Consider the following 26,653-nt stretch of genomic DNA (forward strand, 5'->3'; position numbering starts at 1 on the left):
ACTGTTAAATAATTTAGATAGATGTGAATGTGTTGAGGTGAACTTCTTTAGCCAGAAATTTGCTATTTTATCATTTCTAGGGGCTTTCCAATTGTGCGTAGAATTAATTACTCGGGTGACTTCATGTTGCAAAATTATCACTTCAGGCATTTGTGGTATCATCTTGTATGAGTCTATTTCCGCTTGTATCCACCGTGCATGCCTGTTATGTTGTACCGGGTTTGACCATATGTTGCTCCAGAAGTGTTCCATGTCTGTTATGTTTGGTGGATTGTCTATTTTTGTGTGTGTGTTATCTATTGTTTGGTAAAATTTCTTTTGGTTTGTGTTGAATGTTTGGTTTTGTTTCCTTGTATTTTCACTTTTTTTGTATCTTCTAAGTCGTTTCGCCAAAGCTTGTAATTTTTGCTTCTTTTCATCTAATTGCTCTATTGCTTCTTGTTGTGAGATTTTACCTAACATTTTTCGTTTTTTGTCTGATATTTCATTTCTTATAAATTGTGTTAGCTGTCCGATGTCTTTTCTCAGTTTTTCTATTCTGATCTGTAGCCTGTGTTGCCATGCTGGTTTTGTGGGTTTCTTCTGTGTGTTGGTTGGTTCTGATCTCTGCCTAGTGTGTATATTTAGTGTAGTGAGTGCTCCTACATAAACCAGTAGTTGTAACTCTTCCATAGTTGTGTATTCATTTATTTTGTTGTGTATGATTGTGTTGATAGTTTTTATTGTTGTTTCGACTTGTGGGCTATTTGGTGGTCTATGCAAGAATGGTCTAATTTCTGTATTTGTGTCTTCGTATTCTATATATGTCAACTGAAATTTTTCTTCTATATCTAACATGTGTATCACTTCATGTTCTATTTGTGCTTGTTCTGGTGGCTGTCTTAAGATTTCATTTTCCTCTGATTGTTTAATTGATGCGTGTTGTTCTTTGTTTGTTTGCTCTGGGATGTTTGAGTCCATTACTGTATTTTCTTCTTCTTCTAATTGCACATTATTTTGTTCCAGTATTTGTTGTACTTGTTGTTTGATGTTTTCTAATTCTGACTGGGGTATCCTGTTATTTTTTATTATTACACGAATCTGATCAGCTAGACGTTGTTCTGTTAAAAATTTTAATTCTGGGTATCTGGTAATAAATGTTGTGTATACTTGTGATCTGTATCCAGTTGTGTTGGTTCCTAGGTTTGTTGCTTGGTAATAACAGAACATGAGGTGTCGATTAACTTCATCTGACCATCTCATCCTCTGTCTTTGTTTTCCTTGTAGGGTGGTTGCAGGAAGCATATCCTGCAAAACACCTCTATTTGGATTTAAATCATTTTCCAGTTGGCTAGCAGTGTCATTACCATTGTGGGCGGGCATAGGGTTCAAGCGCCGTCCCCGACCATGACGGCGCTTGTCCGAGGCTTCTTTAGTTCTGTCCTGAACCAAGTAATCACACTAAAAGGGGGGTTAGCCCTATTAGTGGTTTGTTCTTTTCGTCGCCTTTTACGACTGGCAGAACATACCGGAGGCCTATTCTTTTCCCGGGCCTCCACGGGGTCCACCAGCAAAACCCTACCTAGCAGTATGAAACAATCATCAGCATTTATTATTATTATTATTATTATTATTATTATTATTATTATTAATCAGTGAGGGATTTTGGTTGAGGCTGCTTTATATGGTTCACAATCTTCAGCAGAATGGTATTTCTAGTAAAATATTTGTCTAGAAGTAGCAATGAGGCAATAACGAACCATATATAAACAGTAGCTTTCGCCAGCACATTGTTTCTCATGGAAATGTTTATTCGCAGGACATCCAGGAGTTCATGGACGGAGCAGATCATGGAGTAATTTTCTTCACATTTGGTTCGACAGTCACTGCCAAGAATTTGAGTGAAGAGAAACGGAAGGCCATAGTGGAATCCTTCGCAGAACTACCTCAACGTGTGCTGTGGAAGTGGGAGGATGATGAATTGCCGGGAAAACCACCCAACGTGATGGGGCACAAGTGGCTGCCTCAGTATGACATACTAAGTAAATAAGGCTTCGTTTTGCAGATTCGTGAACTCGAAAATAATACTTTCGAAACTACTTACAACCTTCAGTATATAAAATGGACAATATATAGTCTCCAGAGTTTTTCACCACTGTTAAAGGTTCATGCTGAATAGGCAAGCAAAGATCCACGTAGCACAAAGGCTTCTCCTTAACCTGAAGCTGACCTGGCTGATGATAGTTTCATACTGCTAGGTAGGGTTTGCTGGTAGATCCCGCCACTAATCAGAAACTGCCCCATTATTCTTATAGTACAATGCATCAACGCATAAAACCAACGCAGCACTACTGGACACGGTGTTATTTCAATCGATGCTTGAAATAGACTGACAAAACACTGGGGACAAGATGTTTAACTTAAAAAGATTCAGGACTTGCGTTTCTAACCTGTGTAGTGTAAACTTCGTTCTGATGCTGTCTGAATTTAACAGTTTGTCTACCTCAACCTCCGAATAGACCACTTTCTGTGACTGACTAGAATATACTAGTTAATCTGTCGCTATTGAATAGGTCTCACCTTTACTTTCATGAATTTTTGCTTTGCTAGAGGGACACAGTTGTAATGACTGGACTACTAGTAAATGTGCTCCCGACAGGGGAGGTGCGTGTCACTGAGAAAGATAATCGTCTAATTAGGGTCTTGAAAGCCGAAAACCGTTGATGAAATAAAGTATTATAGTACATCCATAATTTATACTAGAGTCCATTATGCGTTAATTAACTACTATTTCAGAATATCTTTCCTTGCCATTGCAAGTTTGCATTTTATCCTCTCTACTTTAGCCGAAGTCGGTAATGTTGCTGCCTGAAAGTCAAAACAATAACTTCGTTTTATTTCACAATCTAATTACCTCAGCTTCTCATTTCATCAAACGCTTCATTACCCTAGTTTTATTAGACGTGCCGATATTTCTGTCGGCCCTACATAGCGAATCCGTGTTATGCCTTTACTGTGAGAGTAATTCAGAGTGTTGCCAATACCTAAGCTGATGTATGAATGTTAGCCTTCCCCAGTGCTGGTTTTTGCCTTTCACCCATACTGCTTGTTGAATGAGACGGGCCCACAGCTGTTTCACGTGCTGAGGAATACTAGACTGGTAAGTCAACATATAGGCAATGTGTCGTTTTAGAAGTCACCTTGCAACAGTTGAGGGGAAGCAATGCCTTTCCGCTGCTGGTATGACCTTAGTCTTTGTATTGTGTATGTCGCATGTAAACAGTGAATTATTACAGTCTTCAGGTGTAGAGATATCCATGTCTGCACCTTCCCCCTGCGGGTCTGAGGGTTAGAATAGGCCTGAGGTATTCCTACCTATCGTAAGAGGCGGCTTAAAGGAGTCTCACACTTTTAGGCATTAGGAGTTCAGGTTCCATTCTATAGTTTGACCTGCCACTTCAAAAATTCTACAGAAGTGTGGGCCATATGGAGAAGGACGCCTTATGTGGTGCATGAGTGCCCTTAGATTCGAGCTCCTGCATCTCTTGTCATGGCTTTGCATCAGCACCTCAGATTTAATTATTTGGGTGAGGTCACTTTCTGGGTCACTTTCTGTTGTCTTCTGTCCTCTTTCGCTCCCATGACAATATTCGATTTCTCTGCACCCAATATCCAGCACAGTAGCCAGTCCGTTGTGGTGGGGCCGTCATGTATCCATTTGGTGGTAGCCCCCCGACAACACAGGGATTGCACTGCTGATGCTTGAGCTGTAAACTTCCCACGTATGCCAACGAGTAGATGCCTGTCTTCGTGGAGCATCAGGACTCCCAGCAACAGCCATCATGCCAATTGGCACTTTCCTCCCATGGTATAGCAAGGGAGGGAAACGATTTAGGGTCATAGCTGTCGGCATTGTATTCTATCTTGCCCTTCTTAGAGACTGCTGATGCCGTACCATCACCAGCAAGAGACGACTTAGTCCGCTTCATTGCAGGTCATCCGCCCTGATGCCACCCACTCCAATTAGGGGCTCTCCCCATGAGCACCAACTGTTAAGCTTTACACCTGCTATCTGCATTGCCGTCCAAGAAACCTGGTACCCGGCAATGCAGACACCTGCCCTCCATGGCTATAGGGGATATTACAAGAACTGTAGTAACTATAATAGTGTCAGGTTGAGTTTGTGTCTATGTCCTGAACTCAGTATGCAGTGAACCTGTGCCCCTTCAAACCCCTCTTAAAGCTGTGGCTGTCAGGATAAGGAAGACACAGGAAATAACTGTCTGCAATGTACACTCCTGTAAATTGAAATAAGACCGTGAATTCATTGTCCCAGGAAGGGGAAACTTTATTGACACATTCCTTGGGTCAGATACATCACATGATCACACTGACAGAACCACAGGCACATAGACACAGGCAACAGAGCATGCACAATGTCGGCACTAGTACAGTGTATATCCACCTTTCGCAGCAATGCAGGCTGCTATTCTCCCATGGAGACGATCGTAGAGATGCTGGATGTAGTCCTGTGGAACGGCTTGCCATGCCATTTCCACCTGGCGCCTCAGTTGGACCAGCGTTCGTGCTGGACGTGCAGACCGCATGAGACGACGCTTCATCCAGTCCCAAACATGCTCAATGGGGGACAGATCCGGAGATCTTGCTGGCCAGGGTAGTTGACTTACACCTTCTAGAGCACGTTGGGTGGCACGGGATACATGCGGACGTGCATTGTCCTGTTGGAACAGCAAGTTCCCTTGCCGGTCTAGGAATGGTAGAACGATGGGTTCGATGACGGTTTGGATGTACCGTGCACTATTCAGTGTCCCCTCGACGATCACCAGTGGTGTTCGGCCAGTGTAGGAGATCGCTCCCCACACCATGATGCCGGGTGTTGGCCCTGTGTGCCTCGGTCGTATGCAGTCCTGATTGTGGCGCTCACCTGCACGGCGCCAAACACGCATACGACCATCACTGGCACCAAGGCAGAAGCGACTCTCATCGCTGAAGACGACACGTCTCCATTCGTCCCTCCATTCACGCCTGTCGCGACACCACTGGAGGCGGGCTGCACGATGTTGGGGCGTGAGCGGAAGACGGCCTAACGGTGTGCGGGACCGTAGCCCAGCTTCATGGAGACGGTTGCGAATGGTCCTCGCCGATACCCCAGGAGCAACAGTGTCCCTAATTTGCTGGGAAGTGGCGGTGCGGTCCCCTACGGCACTGCGTAGGATCCTACGGTCTTGGCGTGCATCCGTGCGTCGCTGCGGTCCGGTCCCAGGTCGACGGGCACGTGCACCTTCCGCCGACCACTGGCGACAACATCGATGTACTGTGGAGACCTCACGCCCCACGTGTTGAGCAATTCGGCGGTACGTCCACCCGGCCTCCCGCATGCCCACTATACGCCCTCGCTCAAAGTCCGTCAACTGCACATACGGTTCACGTCCACGCTGTCGCGGCATGCTACCAGTGTTAAAGACTGCGATGGAGCTCCGTATGCCACGGCAAACTGGCTGACACTGACGTCGGCGTTGCACAAATGCTGCACAGCTAGCGCCATTCGATGGCCAACACCGCGGTTCCTGGTGTGTCCGCTGTGCCGTGCGTGTGATCATTGCTTGTACAACCCTCTCGCAGTGTCCGGAGCAAGTATGGTGGGTCTGACACACCGGTGTCAATGTGTTCTTTTTTCCATTTTCAGGAGTGTATATCTTCCTCCACATTGTGCAGTAGCCCTAAACGCATTGGCTGCACTGATTGACCAACTCTCTGAACTTTTCCTACTTTTGGGAGATTTTAACGACCATAACACCTTGTGGGCTGGCAAAGTTCTTACTGTCTCTTAAATACTGGGACCGCCACACATTTCAGTGTGGCACATGACACATATTCAGACTTTGATCTCTCGGATTGCAGTCCTGGCGTTCTCCCATCTATCCACTGGAGAGCACATGACGACCTGTATGGTAGTGACCACTTCCTCATCTTCCTGTCACTCCCCCCGCGTCCCCCCCTGCGGGTCCGGGGTAAGAATAGGCCCGAGCTATTCCTGCCTGTCGTAAGAGGCGACTAAAAGGAATTTCAACCGTTTCGGCCTTCCATGTGATGGTCCCCCTTGGGGTTTGACCTCCATTTTTCAAAATTCTACAGAAGTACGAGTCTTTTGGGGAAGGACGCCTTACGTGGTGTATCACTGTTCCTCAGTGCACTAAGACCTTGGCACTCAGCATTGTAACGGCGTTGTAACCACACCCACTATTCCTCAAATTGGGACTAAACGCCTGATGGGTTGCACAAGTTACGCCCATAGTGCATCCCCATCTGCACCTGCGATCATGATGGACTTTCCATAGCACCCGAAATCCAGCACAGTAGCCAGCCCGTTGTGGTGGGGTCGTCATGTACCCTCTAGGTTGTAGCCCCCTGACAACACAGGGATCGTACTGCCAATACCTGAGCTGCACCCTCCCCACGTCGGCCAAGGAGTAGATGCCCGTCTCCTTGGGGCATCAGGACTCCCGGCAACGGTCATCCTGCCAGGTGGCCCTTGCTGAGGCTGGGTGGCGCCCATGGGGAGATCCCTGGTCGGAGTGGGTGGTATCGGGGCGGACGTTTCGCAGATGAAACGTCAACATGTATCAGGTCGCTCTGCGGCCGAGTCTTTTAAAAAGAAAGGTACTGTCTCTGGTTCTGGTTCTCCTGCCCTTTCCCTCTTGGCCACTCCCTGAGAGGAAGGACAGGCCCACTGGCTTGGGGCGAAGTACTTCCCCCGCTATTTGGTCTGTTCTCGGACCGATGGAGGGACGTTCACCACCTCCAAGCCCATGTTCTTTGTCCAGCACATCGAGGACATCTTCGGGGAAATCGAGGCTCTCAGTAAAATGCGTTCAGGGTCTGTTCTTATAAAGACCGCCTCCGCCACACAGTCGGCGGCTCTCCAGGGGTGCGACCGACTAGGGGACATCCCAGTGTCTATTGTCCTGCATCTGGCACTGAATAGGACGCCCCCCTGCTGCAATCTGATGAGGAGCTCAAGGCCAACCTGGAGCGCCGAGGCGTGCATTTCTTCCGGCGAGTTCAGTGCGGCCCCAAAGACCGTCGCATCGACACCGGAGCCTTTATCCTCGCCTTCGAGGGGGACGTTCTCCCGGAGAAGGTAAAGGTGATGTGCTATCAGCGCGACATGCGACCTTACGTCCCGCCTCCTATGCGCTGCTTTCGGTGTTTGCACTTTGGGCACATGTCGTCATGGTGTGAGGCTCAGCCCCTTTGTGAGGAACATATATGCACCCCACCACCTCAGTGCGTCAATTGTCCTGGCATCCACTCGCCTAGATCTTTAGACTGCCCCGCGTATCAGAAGGAGAAGAAGATTCAAGAATTAAAAACTTTGGATCGTCTCTCTTATTCTGAGGCCAGGAAGAAGTATGACCGCCTCCATCCTGTGACGTTGACATCTTCGTTTGCCTCAGTCATGTCCACTCCTTCCACAGTATCCTCACCCCTCTCCTGTCCCCCCTCCACCTCCTCACCCCATCCGGGGTCTATGCCTCCGCCTCTCAAATCCCTCCCTTCCAAATCCTCCTCCCTCGCGGCCCCTGCCCCTCTGCCCCGGGGGGCACCCTTCCTCCTCCTCCTCCCCCTCCGCAGCCTGAGAAGCGATCCTCTTCTCAGGCGTCCATCGGGGAAACGTTCCGGACCCCGGCTTCCGAGGTCCGGAGTTCCAACACGGATCCCGCGCGTGAGGACCTTCTTTGGGTCCAGCCCACCATCCCCGTGCCTCATCGGACTTCCAAGAAGGCCTCCAAGAAGAAATCTTTATCCCCCTCTCCACCCCGGCGCGTTTCGTCTGACACTTCATCTGTGAGTCGCTGCTCCCGGCCGTCCTCAGTTTCGCTGGGATGCTCTGCTGCCAGCCGCTAAGCTGGCCTCTCGTCGTAGAATGATGCTGCCCCTCCTACGCAACCCGGGAAAGCGGCCACCGCTGGCGACGACGCGATGGAACAGGATCCGCCTCCCGCCGGTTGTAGCGTTGTTCTCTAGACACCTGGCCCTCCGCGGCCGTCGAGGTGACCAGCTCTTCACCCGTTTCGTTCCCCCTCTTTTCTGACTAGCGATGGCTTTGTTACATTCAAACATACGAGGTATTCGATCTAATCGGGAGGAATTACAACTGCTCCTCCGCCTGCACTGTCCGCTCGTCCTTGGTCTCCAGGAAACCAAGTTACGCCCAACTGACCATATTGCTTTTACCCCCTATACCTCGGAGCGGTCTGACCTCCCCCCTGTGGACGGTATTCCAGCTCATGGTGGGGTCATGTTGCTCGTTCGGGACGATGTCTATTGCCATACCCTCCCGTTGACCACCCCACTCCAAGCAATAGCTGTCTGTATTACTCTTTCTGCCTTTACTTTTTCTGTTTGTACCGTCTACACTCCATCTTCATCCGCAGTTAGTCGGGCTGACATGATGCACCTGATTGTTCAGCTTCCTCCGCCGTTTTTATTGTTTGGCAACTTCAATGCCCATCATCCCCATTGGGGCTCTCCTGCATCCTGTCAGAGAGGCTCCCTCTTGGCGGATGTCTTCAACCATCTCCATCTTGTCTGCCTCAATACTGGCGCCCCAACTTTCCTCTCGGACTCTACTCATACCTACTCCCACTTGGACCTCTCGATCTGTTCTACCACTCTTGCCGTCGGTTCGAGTGGTATGTCCTTTCTGACACCTATTCGAGCGACCACTTCCCCTGTGTCGTTCGTCTCCTGCACTACACCCCATCCCCACGTCCTTAGAGCTGGAACATACCGAAAGCTGACTGGGGACTTTACTCCTCCCTGGCGACCTTTCCGGACCACGATTTTCTCAGTTGTGACAGGTCGAATACCTCACGGCTGTTATCAATGCTGCTGAACGTCCAATTCCTCGTACTGCCTCTTCTTCACGTCACGTTTCCGTCCCCTGGCGGAATGAGTCTTGTCGCGACGCTATCCGTGCTCGACGACGTGCTTTACGCACCTTTCGCCGCCATCCTACGTTGGCGAATTGTATTGGATACAAACGACTCCGAGCGCAATGCTGTAGAGTCATCAAAGACAGCAAAAAGCTTGTTGGGCCTCTTTCACTAGCTCCTTTAACAGTTTTACTCCCTCTTCTGTCGTCTGGGGTGGCCTGCGCCGGCTGTCGGGCATTAAGGCCCACTCCTTGGTACCTGGCCTGACTTCAGGTGATGAGGTCCTTGTTGATCCTGTGGATATCTCCAACGCCTTCGGCCGCTTTTTCGCGGAGGTTTCAAGCTCCGCCCATTACCACCCTGCCTTCCTTCCCAGGAAAGAGGCAGAAGAGGCAGAAGAGGCTCGGCGACCTACCTTCCATTCGCTGAATCTGGAAAATTATAATGCCCCCTTTACTATGCGGGAACTCGAACGTGCACTTGCACTGTCCCGGTCCTCTGCTCCGGGGCCAGATGCCATTCACGTTCAGATGCTGGCCCACCTTTCTCCGGCAGGCAAAAGCTTCCTTCTTCATACCTACAATCGCGTCTGGACCGAAGGTCAAGTCCCCATGCGTTGGCGTGACGCCGTCGTCGTTCCTATACCCAAACCCGGGAAGGATAGACACCTTTCTTCTAGTTACCACCTCATTTCTCTTACAAGCTGTGTCTGTAAGGTGATGGAGCGCATGGTTAACGCTCGTTTAGTTTGGATTCTTGAATCTCGACGGCTACTTACCAATGTTCAATGCGGCTTTCGTCGCCGCCGCTCCGCTGTTGACCACCTTGTGACCTTGTCGACATTCATCATGAACAACTTTTTGCGAAGGCGCCAAACGGTAGCCGTGTTCTTCGATTTAGAGAAAGCTTATGATACCTGTTGGAGAGGAGGTATTCTCCGCACTATGCACAGGTGGGGTCTATGCGGTCGCCTGCCCCTTTTTATTGATTCCTTTTTAACAGATCGACAGTTTAGGGAACGTGTGGGATCCGTATTGTCCGATGTCTTCCTCCAGGAGAACGGAGTGCCTCAGGGCTCCGTCTTGAGCGTAGCCCTTTTTGCCATCGCGATTAATCCAATTATGGATTGCATTCCCCCTAATTTCTCAGGCTCTCTCTTTGTCGATGACTTCGCAATCTACTGTAGTGCCCAGAGAACATGCCTCCTGGAGCGCTGCCTTCAGCGTTGTCTAGACAGCCTATACTCATGGAGCGTGGCAAATGGCTTCCGGTTCTCTGAAGAGAAGACGGTTTGTATCATCTTTTGGCGATATAAAGCGTTCATTCCGCCATCCTTACATCTCGGTCCCGTTGTTCTCCCCTTCGTGGAAACAACTAAGTTTCTAGGGCTCACACTGGACAGGAAACTTTGTTGGTCTCCGCACGTCTCTTATTTGGCTGCCCGTTGTACACATTCCCTTAATGTCCTCAGAGTTCTTAGTGGTTCATCTTGGGGAGCGGATCGCACTGTCCTGCTTTGCTTGTATCGGTCCATAGTCCGATCAAAGCTGGATTATGGGAGCCTCGTCGACTCGTCTGCTCGGCCATCCCTCTTACGCCGTCTCAACTCCATCCACCATAGGGGGTTACGTCTTGCGACCAGAGCTTTCTACACTAGTCCCGTCGAGAGTTTTTATGCTGAAGCTGCCGAATTACCATTGACCTACCGGCGCGACGTACTGCTTTGTCAGTATGCCTGCCAGCTGTTGTCAATGCCCGACCACCCCTCTTATCAGTCCTTCTTCGCCGATTCTCTCGACCGTCAGTATGGTTTGTATGTCTGCCCTGCTGCCCCCTGGAGTCCGCTTTCGTCGCCTGCTTCGACAATTGGATTTTGCCCTCCCTACCACCTTCAGAGAGGGTGAGAGCACGACACCACCTTGGCTCCAGGCTCCGGTTCATGTTTATCTCGACCTCAGCTCGCTCCCGAAGGAGGATATTCCGGCTGCAGTGTATTGCTCACGGTTTGTCGAACTTCGTGTGCGACTTGCCAGTCACACCTTTATTTACACTGATGGCTCCAAAACTGACGATGGTGTCGGCTGTGGCTTTGTCGTCGGGGCAGTCACCTTTAAATACCGGCTCCTCGACCAGTGTTCCAGCTTTACGGCCGAGCTTTTTGCTCTCCATCAGGCCGTTCAGTATGCCCGCCGCCACCGCCATTCATCGTATGTACTCTGCTCTGATTAACTCTGTGCTCTTCAGAGCCTTGGAGCTCCATATCCGGTCCATCCCTTGGTGCAACGGATCCAACAGTCGCTCCATTCTTTCGCTGAGGGTGGCTCTCCTGTCAGCTTTCTGTGGGTTCCTGGCCATGTAGGAGTGCCTGGGAATGAGGCTCCTGATGGTGCAGCCAAGGCTGCAGTCCTCCTGCCTCGGCCAGCCTCCCATTGTGTCCCATCATCTGACGTTAGTGAGGTTGTTTGTAAGAGGCTTGTGTCCTTGTGGTGGGATACTTGGTCCTCACTTCAAGGAAACAAGCTCCGGACAGTAAAACCGTTCCCAACTGCTTGGACAACCTCCTCCCGACCATCTCGGCAAGAAGAGGTCCTTCTGACCAGGTTGCGGATTGGGCATTGCCGGTTTAGCCACCGCTACCTGCTCTCTGGTGACCCAGCCCCGCAGTGCCCTTGTGGTCATGCATTAACAGTGCGCCATGTTTTATTGTCGTGTCCCAGTTTTAGTCAATCTCGTGTTGTCCTGTCTCTGCCATATACTTTACAGGATATTTTAGCAGATGACGCTCGAGCAGCTGCTCGTGTTCTTCGCTTCATTACTTTGACTGGATTATCCAAAGACATCTAACTCTTTCACTTATTTTATCTGCATCTTTGTAAGGACTTTCTGGTGTCCCCTCCACCTCCCCGTGAGTTTTACTAGATTCTATGTGCTCTAACAATTGTGACTGGGCGCTAATGACCTCAGTAGTTGAGCGCCCTTAAACCCCAACCAAATAAAATCCCCCCCCCCCCGCGTCATGTCTACGGACACCTGCCCAGATGTGCTTTAGAAAAGGCAGGCTCAGAAACATTCATCTGTCTCCGTTGAATCTTCCCCACACGGTAACATCGATGTGGTGGTTAAGAAGGTAACTACAACGATCGTTTCTGCGGCGGAAAACGCGATCCCTCGTTCTTTAGGCTGCCCCCGGCGAAAGACAGTCCCTTAGTGGTCGCCAGAAGGCGCTGCTGCAATTAAGGAGAGTCAGCGAGCTGTATAGTGGCATAAGTGGAACCCTTCCCTGGAGCACCTCATAGCCTTTAAAACAGTTCCGTGCCCGCGTTCGCCAGCTTATCAAAAGGCGGAAACAGGAGTGTTGGGAGAGGTACATATCGACCACAGGGTGCCATACGTCACCTTCCTAAGTCTGGGCAAAGATCAAACGAGTTTTTTTTGTTAACAGACCCCAAACTGGTTTTCCTGGCATTAACATAAATGGCGTGTTATCTACCTATGCGAACGCGATTGCCGAGCACTTTGCCGAGCACTTTGCCGAGCACTTTGCCGAGCACTTTGCCGAGCACTTTGCCGAGCACTTTGCCGAGCACTTTGCCGAGCACTTTGCCGAGCACTTTGCCGAGCACTTTGCCGAGCACTTTGCCGAGCACTTTGCCGAGCACTTTGCCGAGCACTTTGCCGAGCACTTTGCCGAGCACTTTGCCGAGCACTTTGCCGAGCACTTTGCCGAGCACTTTGCCGAGCACTTTGCCGAGCACTTTGCCGAGCACTTTGCCGAGCACTTTGCCGAGCACTTTGCCGAGCACTTTGCCGAGCACTTTGCCGAGCACTTTGCCGAGCACTTTGCCGAGCACTTTGCCGAGCACTTTGCCGAGCACCTCTGCGTCAGAGAATTACCCCCAGCCTTTCGCACTCTCAAATGGCGGATGGAAGAAAAGTCCTCTCGTTCACTGCACGCCACAGTGAACCTTATAACTTCCCATTTACAGAGTGGGAGCTCCTCATTGCTCTTGCACATTGTCCTGACACAGCTCCTGGGTCAGATCGGATCCACAGTCAGATGATTAAACATCTCTCATCTGATTACAAGCAACATTGCCTCGTAATCTTCAACCGAATTTGGTGCGATGGCGTCTTTCCATTGCAATGGCGGCAGAGCACCATCATACCAGTGCTCAAACTTGGCAAAAACTGGCTTCATGTGGATAGCTATCAGCCCATCAGCCTCACCAACGTTTCTGGTAAGCTGCTGGAATGTATGGTGTGTTGGCAGTTGGGTTGGGTTCTAGAGTCACATCGCCTACTGGCTCCATGTCAGGGCGGCTTCCACCAGGGTCGCTCTACCACTGATAATCTTGTGTCCCTCAAGTCTGCCATCCGAACAGCCTTTTCCAGACGCCAGCAGTTGGTTGCCGTCTTTTTTGATTTACGAAAAGCATATGACACCACCTGGTGACATTATATTCTTGCCACATTATACGAGTGGGGTCTCAGAGGCCCACTCCCTATTTTTATCCAAAATTTCCTGTCTCTTCGTACTTTCCGTGTCCACATTGGTGCCTCCCGTAATTCCCCCAATATTCAGGAGAATTGGGTCCCGCAGGGCTCTGTATTGAGTGTATCTCTATTTTTAGTGGCCATTAACGGTTTAGCAGCAACTGTAGGGCCGTCCATCTCGCCCTCTCTGTATGCAGACGACTTCTGCATTTCGTACTGCTCCACCAGTACTGGTGTTGATGAGTGGCGCCTGCAGGGGGCCATCCACAAGGCGCAGTCATGGGCTCTAGCCCATGGAATTCAGTTTTCAGCCACAAAGTCGTGTGTTATGCCCTTCTGCCGGTGTCGTCCCGCACATCCAGAACCGGAACTTTACCTTACTGACGATCCCCTCACTGTAGTGTAGACGTATCCATTTTTAGGACTGGTTTTCGACTCTCGATTGACTTGGGTTCCTCACCTTCATCAGTTTAAGCGGAAGTGCTGGCAGCACCTCAGTGTCCTCTGCTGTCTGAGAAACACCAATGGGGGTGAAAATAGCACTGCGCTGTTGGAGCTATACAGAGCCCTTGTTCAATCCTGGCTTGACCATGGGAGTCTGGTTTGTGGTTCGGCGGCGCCCTCAGCATTGCTGTTACACAGCCCAGTGCACCACTGTGGCGTTCGACTAGTGACGGGACTTTTAGGATGAGTCCAGTGACAAGAATTCATGCGGAGGCTGGAGTTCCTCCATTGCAGGTCAGGCATGCACAACTGCTTGCACACGTTCGTAGTTCTCCTGCGCATCCGGATTACCGTCTTATTTTCCCACCCACGGCAGTTCATCTCCTGTGTCGGCGGCCCAGGTCAGGGCTTACAATTGCAGTTCGCGTCCGATAACTTCTATCTGAACTGGAGTCCTTGCCTTTACCACCTATACTCGAGATCCAGTCGCATGGCCCAAAGAACTCATTTCACTCTGCGGCTCTCTGCTGTCACTTCATCTCGGTTCTTGAAATGTACCGATGCCATGAAGTGATTTACACTGACGGCTCGATGGCTGATGGTCACGTCAGCTTTGCGTGAATCCATGGAGGACATACTGAACAGCATTCCTTGCCTAATGGCTGCAGTGTTTTAACTCCAGCGTTGGTGGCTATATCTCGTGCTCTTGAGCACATCCGTTCATCCCCTGGGGAGCCGTTTCTTCTGTGTACCGACTCCTTGAGCAGCCTACAAGCTATCGACCAGTGCTACCGTCGTCATCCATTGGTAGCGATCATCCAGGAGTCCATCTATGCCATTCCAATAACTGACCTGCATTTGTTTCTACGTCAGCAGGTTTTTCAGCTTTCGGAGATGGGATGGCATAGCCTCAGTAAGCACAACAAACTGCGTGTCATTAAAGGAGACTACAAATGTGTGGCAGTCCTCCATGCGGACCTCTCACAGGGACTCTGTGGTTCTCTGCGGTTCTCTGCCTGCTCCACATTGGCCACGCTTGGGTTACCTCCTGCGCCTTGAAGACCTGCCTCAGTGTCGATGCGGTGCCTGGTTGACAGTGGCCCATATTCTGGTGCACTGTCCCACTTTGAGTGCCCTGTGACGAAATCTTTGGTTACCAGACTTGTAGCCGCTAATTTTATCTGACAACGCCTCATAAGCTGATTTAGTTTTACGTTTTATTCGTGGGGGTGGGTTTTATCATTTGATCTAAATTTTAGCAAATGTCCTTTGTGCTTTTAGGATGGAGGTTTTAATGTGTTGCAGAGTGGCTGGTTTCTCCTTTTTATTCTCATGGTCAGCCAGCCATGGTAATTGTATTGTATTTTCTGTGGTTTTCTTCTCCCCTATTTTCCAGTTGTTTGTTGCCCTTCCGTTCTTGTGGTTTTCCTGTCTCTCCATTTTGTGTTGCCAGTCTTGCTTATTTTATTCTCACCCTTGTGGGATTGTTTTATTCAGAACAAAGGAGCAACGACCTATCAGTTTGGTTCCTTCCCCCCTCTTTTAATCCAACTAACCAACCAAGTCTGCACCTGGGATGAAGAATTTGGAAACTGAGACAAGGCTGCTGTTCCAGGAGAAAACTGATTAGGCTGTATTAAAAACAAAGAAAATCAGATATTTGCTTTCGTTTGTCTTGGTTGCTGTTGGCGTACTAGTGTCTCATTCTGACGGCGTCGACGTCCACCCACAATGACTGCATCACATTCTTCTCTAATGATGTTGGGTTTACAGACTGTGGGCTACAGTGAACACCGATGAACTCGTGACTGTACCATTCCGGGCTTCAAGCTCTTACGTAACGCCGTCGTATGTGTTGGGTCTGCATGCATCTGAAGCACTGACAAAAAAAAATCGTATCTCGGTCACTAAACCCCAACAAGAAATAACCTCACCATCCTACTAGTTCTGTCAGTAAATCTCCACTGGAGTTAACACTTGTCCAATTATAACTGGGACTTTAATAATTCAAAAAACGAAACTAATAAAATATGTCAAGGAAAAGTCAAATGTGCAGTGGTATGTGTTGCAGCATCATCATCCTCAAAGCTGAATGAGATCTTACTTCATACAAATTTGCATTAAAATTGTCACCAAACTGATGCCTGCCATAAATATAATGTGCAAACATTCCACATAGAAAGAATTGTATTGGCTATGATGCACGAATTACCTAACCTATAGGCATTTCAATGCTTCCAACCATACATTTCCTTTAATGATGAGGATAGTCATACAAACAAGCTTTTAAGGATATTTCTAAGTAAATTCACATTGTGGATTGGTGTTTGTAGTAAAGATACTATTGTCCATAGTCTCTCCCATAAAAAGAATAAAATCTTATGTAAACTTGTGGAGTGAGACAAAGCATCGAACGTTTTACACTTCATAATACAAGCTTTTTTTTACACAGGTCATCCCAAAATGCGACTGTATATTTCTCACGGAGGTCTGATGGGAACAATAGAAGCCATTTACAACGGGGTACCTATGATAGGCATTCCGCTGTTCGGGGACCAGCCTTCTAACGTAATGATGTGTGTGAGAAGGGGCGTCGCCCGTCTGCTCCGCTTTCACGAAATATCGAAACAGTCGCTATTGCAGAACATAAGAGAGGTGATTAACGACCCTAGGTAAGTTAATATTTTGCGTTTTTAAGGATGTGTGGCAGTTATTCTGCTTATTAGTAAGAGAGGAAACATAGGTGAACGAGAATACGCTTACAGCATTAATATTTAGCTTAAGGCGCCAATTCAAGCGTAATATAATGGCTGGAAGGCATTTTAGTCAGCTTCTTCGAAAGAGGCGTTTTACGTTGTTAAACTGTTAGTAAATTCATAAATACTTGGTTTTTTTAAGTCTCGTAGAAAAGACCTGTAATAAATATAGGTGCCGGCCACTGTGGCCGAGCGGTTCTAGGCGCTTCAGTCCGGAACCATGCTGCTGCTACGGTCGCAGGTTCAAATTCTGCCTCGGGCGTGGATGTGTGTGATGTCCTTAGGTTAGTTAGGTTTAAGTGACCTCAGATGTTAAGTCCCATAGTGCTTAGAGCCATTTGAACCATTTGAACCAAATATCGGCAACAATCCTTAATAACAGGTTGATTAATACAGTGAGACAAACTAACAAAAGAATTTATTACTATATGGCCGCCTATTAAGGCAGAATTCAGTTTTCCGTGATGTCCTGTTGTGATGTCCTGTTCTGATGACCTCAACCCACAGGAAAAATAATTATCAAAATCTGAACTGTGAAGTCATCCAAAATTCTAGTTGGAAAACCACACTTTCTGTTATACTTCTCAGTTGGTCAGATCCCACTTTATGAACTGAAAACTCTAATATTCACGAAAAACTACCCTGAAATTAACCTGAACCAACAAAATTGTGTATATATTCTCTGAAACTTCAAAGACATCTAAGACAATATCTGAAAGGAATTAGAAAAAGTGACAATTTCGTGAATCACACACAATACTGTTAATAATCGCATGAACACTGGGGGGTTTCACCATACATCTACCCACTTTCGAGTATACCCAGTGTCTCTTAATACTACGACTCGTAGCAATACAATCTCAAAAACTTTTATTACTGGGTAAACAGTCCCTACGTGATTCGTCAGCTAACATTTATAATTCCCGCTCACGTCAGGAAATACACCAATACGGGAATAGAAGCTTTTACGTTATTGGTCAGAACGCAAGCAATTATGGCGGTAGCCGTAATTTTCGCCTGACGCCATATTTCGCGACAAAATACTCTTATTAGTCACTGTCATATATCTAGTCTCATAACAATACATAAAACTACTTAAAGTAACTACAATAATTTTGACATGCAAGGAGAATTAGTTCTAATGTGAGGAAGTAGTTTATATTTACTGGTGTTTCAACAATGACTACCAGGCAACTTTTAATTCACTGATTGTAATTCTATTTTCGTTAGCAGAAAACAAATATAAACTAAACAATTTATTTGAATAGAGTCTGTAATTCTTATACTTTTAATAGAGAAAGTAAGTTTCTAGGACAGGGGATAGCGTTCCGCGAAATCTCTTAACTTTTAGTTGCATACGAAGAGTTGCGTTGGGCAGCACGATGTCAGCGGGTTACGATGATGAGAGCAGGATACAGGCAGTTCCGGTGGTTAATCTTCTCCGTCCAAAAGCAAATAAAGTTCCGGCACAGCTGTATCATTAACCCCGTGGTAATTAACAAACCACAAGACGCCAGTATACGACCGTTGTTGACATGTCGTAGACATCGCTCGTTTTTACACTTTATGCACTGTCCGTGTCGCTATCGTCCATAATTGCACAGTTCGTCACATTCATATACTCTTAGCCACAAATACACAGTTCATAGAATTGTTCTTGTGTGTGAAAAAACCCGTAAACAATGTCCACTCTGTTCACGCATTTCAAACTTCGACGTCACTGAAAGACATTTATATTGCACAGCTAATTAACGTCTTCACTTTCACGGCTTGACAGAATGTGATAGAAAACAGTTCCACCACCCGAAACCAATACCAGCAAAGTTCATTGGCATAAAAGCACTGTTCGTGTCGGCCACAACAAAGTATTGTTAGCGGCACTTTCACAGTCCGGTTTATTTGCTCTTAAAGTTCGCTGGCGATGGCATTACATACCGCAGTGGTAAAGAGAATTAACAATCTGATAGTTCGGTATCACTGTCCATACAATTACGTATTCTTTTCATAAAACACAGTACTATTTTCCCGCGCACGCTTCAGACACACCATCCACCATTCCCTCTACTACACAACCGCTAGTTTCATCTCCACTTGTTTCTTAGTAATATTATGCAGTGTGGTGATTGGAATAAGATTGACGGTCTAACATTCAAAACTATGGAAGTTAGTGCAGAAATATCAGCAAACAGGCAGAAGAAGTAGTTCAATAACTTACAGAACAACAATTCTGGGAGTTCAATTGAGGACAATTCTCGAACTGTTATTAACCTGTCTGATAAAGATTTGTCAAAAGTTGAAATTTCTGTACTAGCGAAAAGAGGCAATTTTGCTGCGACGCCCCAAAACGTACTCACAGAGGATATTGTAGCAAATATTGAGGCCGGTATCCGTCAGCTTCCACAGCAGTCCGCTAACGTAATTGGGATGGAAACGGCTAGGATTTTACGTACATGTAAGCCACCTAAAAGTAATTTGTCGCAGGCTCAAAGGAAGGCGCTGAGGGATATAAATGGAGATAAAAACATTATTGTTCTTAATGCAGATAAGGGTAATGCCACCGTCATACTGAACAGTGAGGACTACCATGGAAAAATCAATGATATTTTGGTTCCCTCCAATTACAAAAAGCTCCAGAAAGATCCGACTATGAAGATTTTAAGAATGACAAATCGACTGGTGAAAGCGTCTTCATTTGGCTCCGACGATAAGAAGCTGCTTTGTAAAACAGAAGCCTACCCACCTAGGCTTTATGGCTTACCCAAAGTTCATAAACCTGGGATTCCGTTGAGGCCAATTGTCAGCGCTATAGGCGGACCAACACACGAGTTAGCTAGACACCTTGCCTCAATGCTGCAGCCTTATGTTGGTAGGACGGACAGTCATATTAAAAATTCAGCTCATTTCATTGACAAGTTAAAGGAAACGAGCGTGGGCCCGGATGATATCCTCGTCAGTTTTGACGTTGTGTCGTTATTTACCATGATTCCGGTAAACGAAGCTATCTTATGTATAGCGGATATTTTTCCCACCGATATTGTGGCATTATTCCGACACTGCCTCACCACAACCTACTTTCAATACAATAGTGACTTTTGTGAACAGATTGACGGGGTGGCTATGGGCAGTCCTCTCAGTCCTGCTGTGGCTAACTTATTTATGGAGACTTTTGAACAACGGGCGTTGCAGTCTGCCAGTAAGACACCAGCCAGATGGTATCGCTATGTCGATGACACGTTCGTAGTATGGAAACACGGAGCAGAGGAGTTGTATGCCTTCCTGACACATTTAAACAGCATTAATCCGAAAATCCAATTCACTATGGAGACAGAAAGGAATGGGAAATTGAACTTCCTGGATGTGTCTGTGATTAAACGACCGGACGGAACGTTGGGCCATAAGGTGTATAGAAAGCCCACACATACTGATCGTTATCTACACAAAGATTCAAACCACCACCCTAGACAAAAAAGAGGTGTAATGAAAACTTTGGTAGACAGGGCGCACAAACTTTGTGAACCTATTTATTTAAAAGATGAGATTGAACATCTACGATCAACTTTCGTGAAGAATGGCTATTCTAGCAAGGATATAGATCGAGCACTTCGCTCTAGGCAGAGATTCAGGAGTAACGACGAACAACAGTCGTCCATGGCCTTTCCTTTCCCCTAGTGGGTACTGTCTTTCATGAAGCCCTACGTGGTGTATGATAGTGGCAGCGGAATGACAGCACAGTCCTCCTCAGATATAGGTTCCCTACCCAACAGACTTTCACAAGAACCACTAACTCCTCTTCCCGAATTACCCATTTAAATTCCACAAGATTTTCTGTTGCTTTATGGGCTATTTCGACTCTACGATCTTACAAGGCCGTCTCAGAATTCAATCTGTGCCTGTCATGCACACACAATGACTCCAAAAGCCAGAGCAATGCTCTATAATAATTAGTCACAATAGTGGCTAGTATAAAACTATGCAGATGCACTACATTTTCCCAGATTTTTTTTCAAAGTGTCTTTAATTCGCTTCTTAATACTGATTTTACATGCTCACCGCCCTCCACACTGCGGGATGTTCCCCATCAATCTTTTAGTCGCATTATCTTTGTAATAAGCATTCTCGCATTTACAGAGCTGTCAACATGACACAAAGTGGAAATTTTGTTAGACTGTCTGCTTTTCCTTAAAACTGCACTACAACAATACCTCCCTGGGTCCTGTTAAGTTTACTTGTGGCACATCCAATGTTACTTTAGTTTTTGTGGCACATTCGCTATCTAGTATCACACACTAATTGCAGTTAGCCAAATATTCATCAAACCAATCGTATACTTGGGAATGTGCTCGATATATGCTTGTCTTAGTAATACAGTGTAGTATAGTGTTGGACTTCTCTAAAAGAAATATATCAGTTAAACTACAGTAGAGATCATCCAATTGCCATACATACATGTACACAAAGAACCTTAATTATCAATCTGAAATTGTTTTATGTCTCACAGGTATAAGCAAAGGGCTGTAAAGCTGTCACAGGTGTACAAGGACAGGCCCATGAGTCCTCGGGAAGCTGTTGTCTACTGGTCAGAGTACGTCATTCGACACAAGGGAGCCAGGCACCTGCGCTCCGCTGCCCTCGATCTGCAGTGGTACCAACTGCTGCTACTGGATGTTCTGGCCGTCGTCTTAGTCGGTGTAGTGGCAGTCGTAGTCGTGGGTGTTAGTCTTCTGCAACTAGTCTTGCGAAAATTTGGGCTACTGAGAAAGGAGTCGTTGGCAGATCCTTCACTGCAGAAGAAAGAGCAGTAGTTTCGGCTGCCCTACTTGACGATTCAGTAGCTTCATCGTCTTCCAAACTGAAAGTAACTTGTTAACAGAATGACGGACTGGGATATTACGTTCTACTAGGATTAGCGTTTCAATATATTTTAGTAGATAACGTGGCTCAGATTTGTGAACAGCTCGGATTGGTGAAATGAGTGAGACAAAACACTTGGGTATACTCTAGCTATGAAAAAGCACTTGATTCAACAGGTCTAGCATTTTGGGAGAAGTGGTAGCTTTCCAAAGACCATCAAATATCGCCGTTTCCTGTTTCATAAACGTACCTAGCATTACTGTGTAGAATTTAAGGTATATGATATCGAAAGGCCAAGATAAATCCAAAATTTCAAGTAGTTATATTCAAGAAACCGTTTATAAGTTACATGTGGATGACAGTCATTTGGGGGCATTGTATACTCTCATGTCTTCCACCTGCTAATGTGACAGTTACCGTTCTTGCTGCCATGCACATTACAGGTGTTTGTCACAGTGCAGTGATGGGAGAAATAAAACGTGTTTCTAAGAGCAGATAGTAATGGTGTAGACAGAACGAAGCTGACAGCTAAGTGAAAACGTTAAGTAACATTTCTCGCACAACTTTCACCATGGTAACAACCGTCATGTGACGATTTTACACTCCCTTGATATTTTAGAAGAGACTCTAAATTTCAAGAGGAGAAGGTATATGCAGGTATCTCCTCTTGGTGTTCGAAGACTTCCAGTTATGACCGTACCGTCACTGTAATACAGCAAACTGCACTGTCATCGCTTTTTCGGAGGGTACTGAAATAATGTAATCAGTTGGCAAAGTATAGTACACTAACGCTGTACTTGCAAGATGCAGTTGTTGCACGTTATCAATAGTCACAACTCACTACTCGAGTCTAGTCTTTCCATTTAGTTCAGCTAAACTAGTAATTTACGATATTTATACTCGAAAAATGTTTCGAAACTACAGTCTGAAAAGTGATGTAAATTTTCATAAATATGTAACGTTTTCATAATTGTTTCAACGGTAATAAATTTTCGAATTTTTTGTTAATTCAGTTGCCCTTCTAATTAAAATCCTTGAATACCCTGTGACAAACTATATTCTTGTCAACTTAAACACATCCGCAGTCTCTGGCTTCAAAATTTCACAAAATAGTAATTACCAAGAAATCGCACGGCGCTGCGCACGTCGATAGAGAATAAAAACGATCCTAAACTGCAATGTGTTAAATTATATTTCCGCTGATGTTGCGTCATTAGCGCCCAGCACCCAGGTTGGCCAGCTTCACCACACTCCATTCAACGTCATCCCATCACAGGAGTCGTCTCAATTCAGGCCCCTATAGTGCTCCTTCCGTATCGTGAACACTTAAACAGCGCTGGGTGTCAGTACCGTAGTCCAACTCATCAAACGTTAGAAGCACCTTGTATCTCGCCACTAGTTAGACGATCGAGCTGCATAGGAAGTCAACTGAACTGTGCACGATATCGTCTCGATGGAGCCAAATGTGTTGGTCACACATTCTGTCAACTAATCAAACTTCCTATCACAGCACCTTTTCCAATTCGACGGTCTTCACTCGGTTGCCCTCTTGAGATCCCCTGAAGTGAATCAAATATTTCGAATTCCAGTCTGTTAATTTTTATCTGGTCGCCGGGCCAACCGTGCGCCTTTTAACATAAGGACAGAGGCGATGCCACCGGTGGACACAACAGAGTTTCCCACTATGTTTAGTACAGCGTATCTTTGGATGGTGTGCTAAGCTGCAAAAATCAAAGTTCCCAAAGTTGAACAAGATATTGTACCCGATTACCTGTAAACCGGCATCATCAAGATCCAGAAACACAAATTAATGCACAGTACGGCGATATACACTGTAATAAACATAGTTAAGTGTGTGGCCTCGAGGCAATTATTAACTGTAAAGTGGCTGGTGTACATCCTGCACATCAGCATGGAATACATGCTATTGTATCTTGTGTTCGTGGGTTATGGGCGCTCGACAAGGTTATCAGTGCCCAAACTCAATTAGTAACAAATGTGTTTAAAATGGAGAAAAAGCGATAAAAGTGATAACAAACAATCGGGGTTAAAACGCACTCTTCCCCGATCTCGCCCATGATCAGCTGCACAATCACATTAGATTACATTATGCAAGAAGGCGTTAAGTGTTCAGATTCTAAAACTGTTAAATAAAACCAAGAGGTAACAAATAGTTACCGTTCGAAGCCCACACCAACCCCCTGCCTACATGTCGGTGGTGATACAGCCGCATTGGGGACGCGCTAGGTTGCATATACGCTGCATCATCTCCCTCAAATTTTGTTTTGATGGCCCCTTATATATGACAACGGAGAGCAATTGTGTTTGATACAGAGTAAAGGTCAAGGTTAAGAGTAATAGAAAAGAGAATAACGTCTTAACATAAAATCTGAGAACGGCACAGCAGTGATCAATTTTCTATCAGGGAAGAAATACTACATACGGTGGCAGAAGCAAGGACGATAAAGGAAATATCAACATACAGGCAAAGAAAGCCTTCTGTACTATCGGCTCTATTACTATCATGTACTGATTTGAAAGTAAAGTTCCTGAAAACGTACGTTTATAGTACAAGACAGCAATACATAAAAGTTGCAAGATTCATCATTAGCAGATGTTAATTTAACGTAGGTACATATTAGCTATATAACATTACTGGATGAAATTTCTGACTTCAGCAGAGATTTCCAGTAACGCGATCTGTGCAAGCACTTCTTCTAAACTACTTCAATTCTCAAAACAACATAACAATTCTTGTGCAATTTAGTTTGTGAACAAATGTTTGAGGTAAGTTTCATATGCGTATTGTCTTTGTAAAATTTTTGACCCTTCCTAGTGATCTGTGGAACGAACCTTGACGAGTCAGTTCCTTTGAAAAACGGTATTGTCAAAACGAAAATTGCCAACCATCTCTCTCCGCAAGGAAGAAGGCAACGAGGAACAGGGGCGAGTAACTGCTCCCTTATACTTCCCCTCTTGAAACAGATCATGAACATTAGTTTGCAAACTTGTCTCCTACCTCGTCACAAAGACTAATAAATTCAGTATCAATCTGAGGTCAGCCTAGGCTGTAATTGGATCGTTTACTAGAAAAGGTATCCCAAGACATTTATCGTGCACTCGCAGAACTGCCATTCGCGGCCATTCACTTTCCAACTGAAAATACCGAACGACTTTGGAGTGTAAAAGTACTCATGTTGTGCTTTCAATTCGCCGCTGTTTCTTCTCGTGTGACCAATCGCGAAACTGCAGATTCGCAGCCCTGCGCCAGGCGAAACTCAGTTCTAGCGCTTTCGTAAAAATAAGTCATTTACATTGTAGTAAGGTAATCAATAAATATGTGTATTAGTGAGTTCACTTCTTTGTCTATTAGTCCATAAAACTCTAAAAAGAATGTGAGGTCGGGTTCCATTGGTATGTTTGTTTACGTTTTGGGACAGTTAACTTCCCGCTACGGTCGCAGGTTCGAATCCTGCCTCGGGCATGGATGTGTGTGATGTCCTTAGGTTAGTTAGGTTTAAGTAGTTCTACGTTCTAGGAGACTGATGACCTCAGATGATAAGTCCCATAGTGCTCAGAGCCATTTGAACCATTTTGAACAGTTAACTTTGAGAATCCCGTTTGATTCTGCTGTTTTTCTTTCGAACAATTTAAATAGGGATTGTCAATTCATTATTAAGTTCATATTTCCAGAAAGTTGCGTAAATCTATAGTAGTTTGACTTAGAAACTTCGGCACTAGTATTTTGTTTACAATTTGCTTACATTAAAGTTAAATTCTATTGCAAGTTAAGAGTTACTGCAGCTGAGTAAGTGCAGAGTTCTTGCTGTAAGCGGGAATATATAATTTTTTTACGTTATATCAGACACCTGAAGCGCTAACCTATAGGCATAATTTTTGTGGCTCGTAAATAACTAACATTCGTGTAGTGCAAAGTGTGTTAAGTGATTGAATTCCATGTTTAAGTGTGTAAGCCGTGTTGCAGTGGGTGAAAGGTGCGGATGTTACCGTAGGATAGGTCAAAGAGGGAGTGATATGTGTAGACTGTGGGTTAGAATTTCACTGGAATTACTAGTGGAGAACTGAATGGGGAACTCAACAAGGTTCCTCCCAGGGCACTGTTGGCTCTGGAAAAAGACAAGAAAATCCCCGTGCAGGAGGCAAAGATTTGTGCCCTTTACTCTCAATCGGAAATATGAGCTAGATACGTTGAAGTGGGCAAAGATCACGGTACAAAAAATTTGACTTGAAAGGCTGATGCCGTGTTCCTTGACTTCAGTAAGGCATTTGACACCATCCCGCATTGCCGTTTAGTGAAAAAAAGAGCTTACGGAGTATCGGAGCAGACCTGCGATTGGATTCAAGAATTTCTTGCAGTTAGAACTCAAAACGTGGGTCTTAACGGAACTAAATCGACAGAGGTAAATGTAATAGCCGGAGTACCACCGGGAAGTGTATGTAAATGATATAGTAGAAAGTGTCGGATGCTCTTTAAGGCTATTCGCAGATAATGCAATTGTTTATATCAAAGTAGCAACGCCAGATGATGGTAAGAATTTGCAGAACAACCTGCAGAGAATTGATGAATGGTGCAGACTCTGGCAGTTGACCCTGAACGTAAATAAATGTAACGTATTGCGCATACATAGGAAAAGAAATCCACTACTGTACAGCTACACTATTGATGGCAAACAGCTGGAGAGAGCGTCTGCAGTAAAATATCTATGCGTGACTGTCCAGAGCGACCTTAAGTGGAATGACCATATAAAACAGAGTGGGAAAAGCACACACAAGACTAAGATTCATGGGAAGAAACTTAAGGAAATGTAGCTCATCCACGAAAGAAGTGACTCGTAAGGCGCTTGTTCGGCCGATTCTTGAGTATTGTTCATCTATCTGAGATCCCTATCAGGTAGGACTGATAGGGAAGCTAGAGAATATCCAACGAAGAGCGGCACGTTTCGTCACTGGACCGTTTAGCTGGCGAGAGAGCGTTACGGAGATGCTAAACAATTAAGACTGCTCAGCTGTAGATTGAACCTAATACACTGATCAGCCAAAACATTGTGACCACTGTCCAACGCGATGTCGGAAGCTGCCTGGTGGCGTTGCGGGCACATGACGCGATAACAGAGTGTGTAAGCGGAGCAGATACGGACATGGGTTCAC

The 26,653-nt window shown here is 46.1% G+C and overlaps 1 protein-coding gene across 1 annotated transcript in view; it reads left to right on the top strand.

Moving 5' to 3' along the window:
* The window catches only part of LOC126260586 (UDP-glycosyltransferase UGT5-like), a 128,163-nt gene extending 106,728 nt beyond the window's left edge, over positions 1-21,435 (top strand). Inside the window, exons 4-6 of the mRNA XM_049957922.1 lie at positions 1,799-2,021; positions 16,330-16,549; positions 21,132-21,435. Of these exons, the coding sequence (XP_049813879.1) occupies positions 1,799-2,021; positions 16,330-16,549; positions 21,132-21,435 (747 nt within the window). The remainder of the gene's footprint in view (positions 1-1,798; positions 2,022-16,329; positions 16,550-21,131) is intronic.
* Positions 21,436-26,653: the final 5,218 nt, after the last annotated feature.

Source organism: Schistocerca nitens, chromosome 5 (assembly GCF_023898315.1).
Source record: "Schistocerca nitens isolate TAMUIC-IGC-003100 chromosome 5, iqSchNite1.1, whole genome shotgun sequence".
NCBI classification, from domain to species: Eukaryota; Metazoa; Arthropoda; class Insecta; order Orthoptera; family Acrididae; genus Schistocerca; species Schistocerca nitens.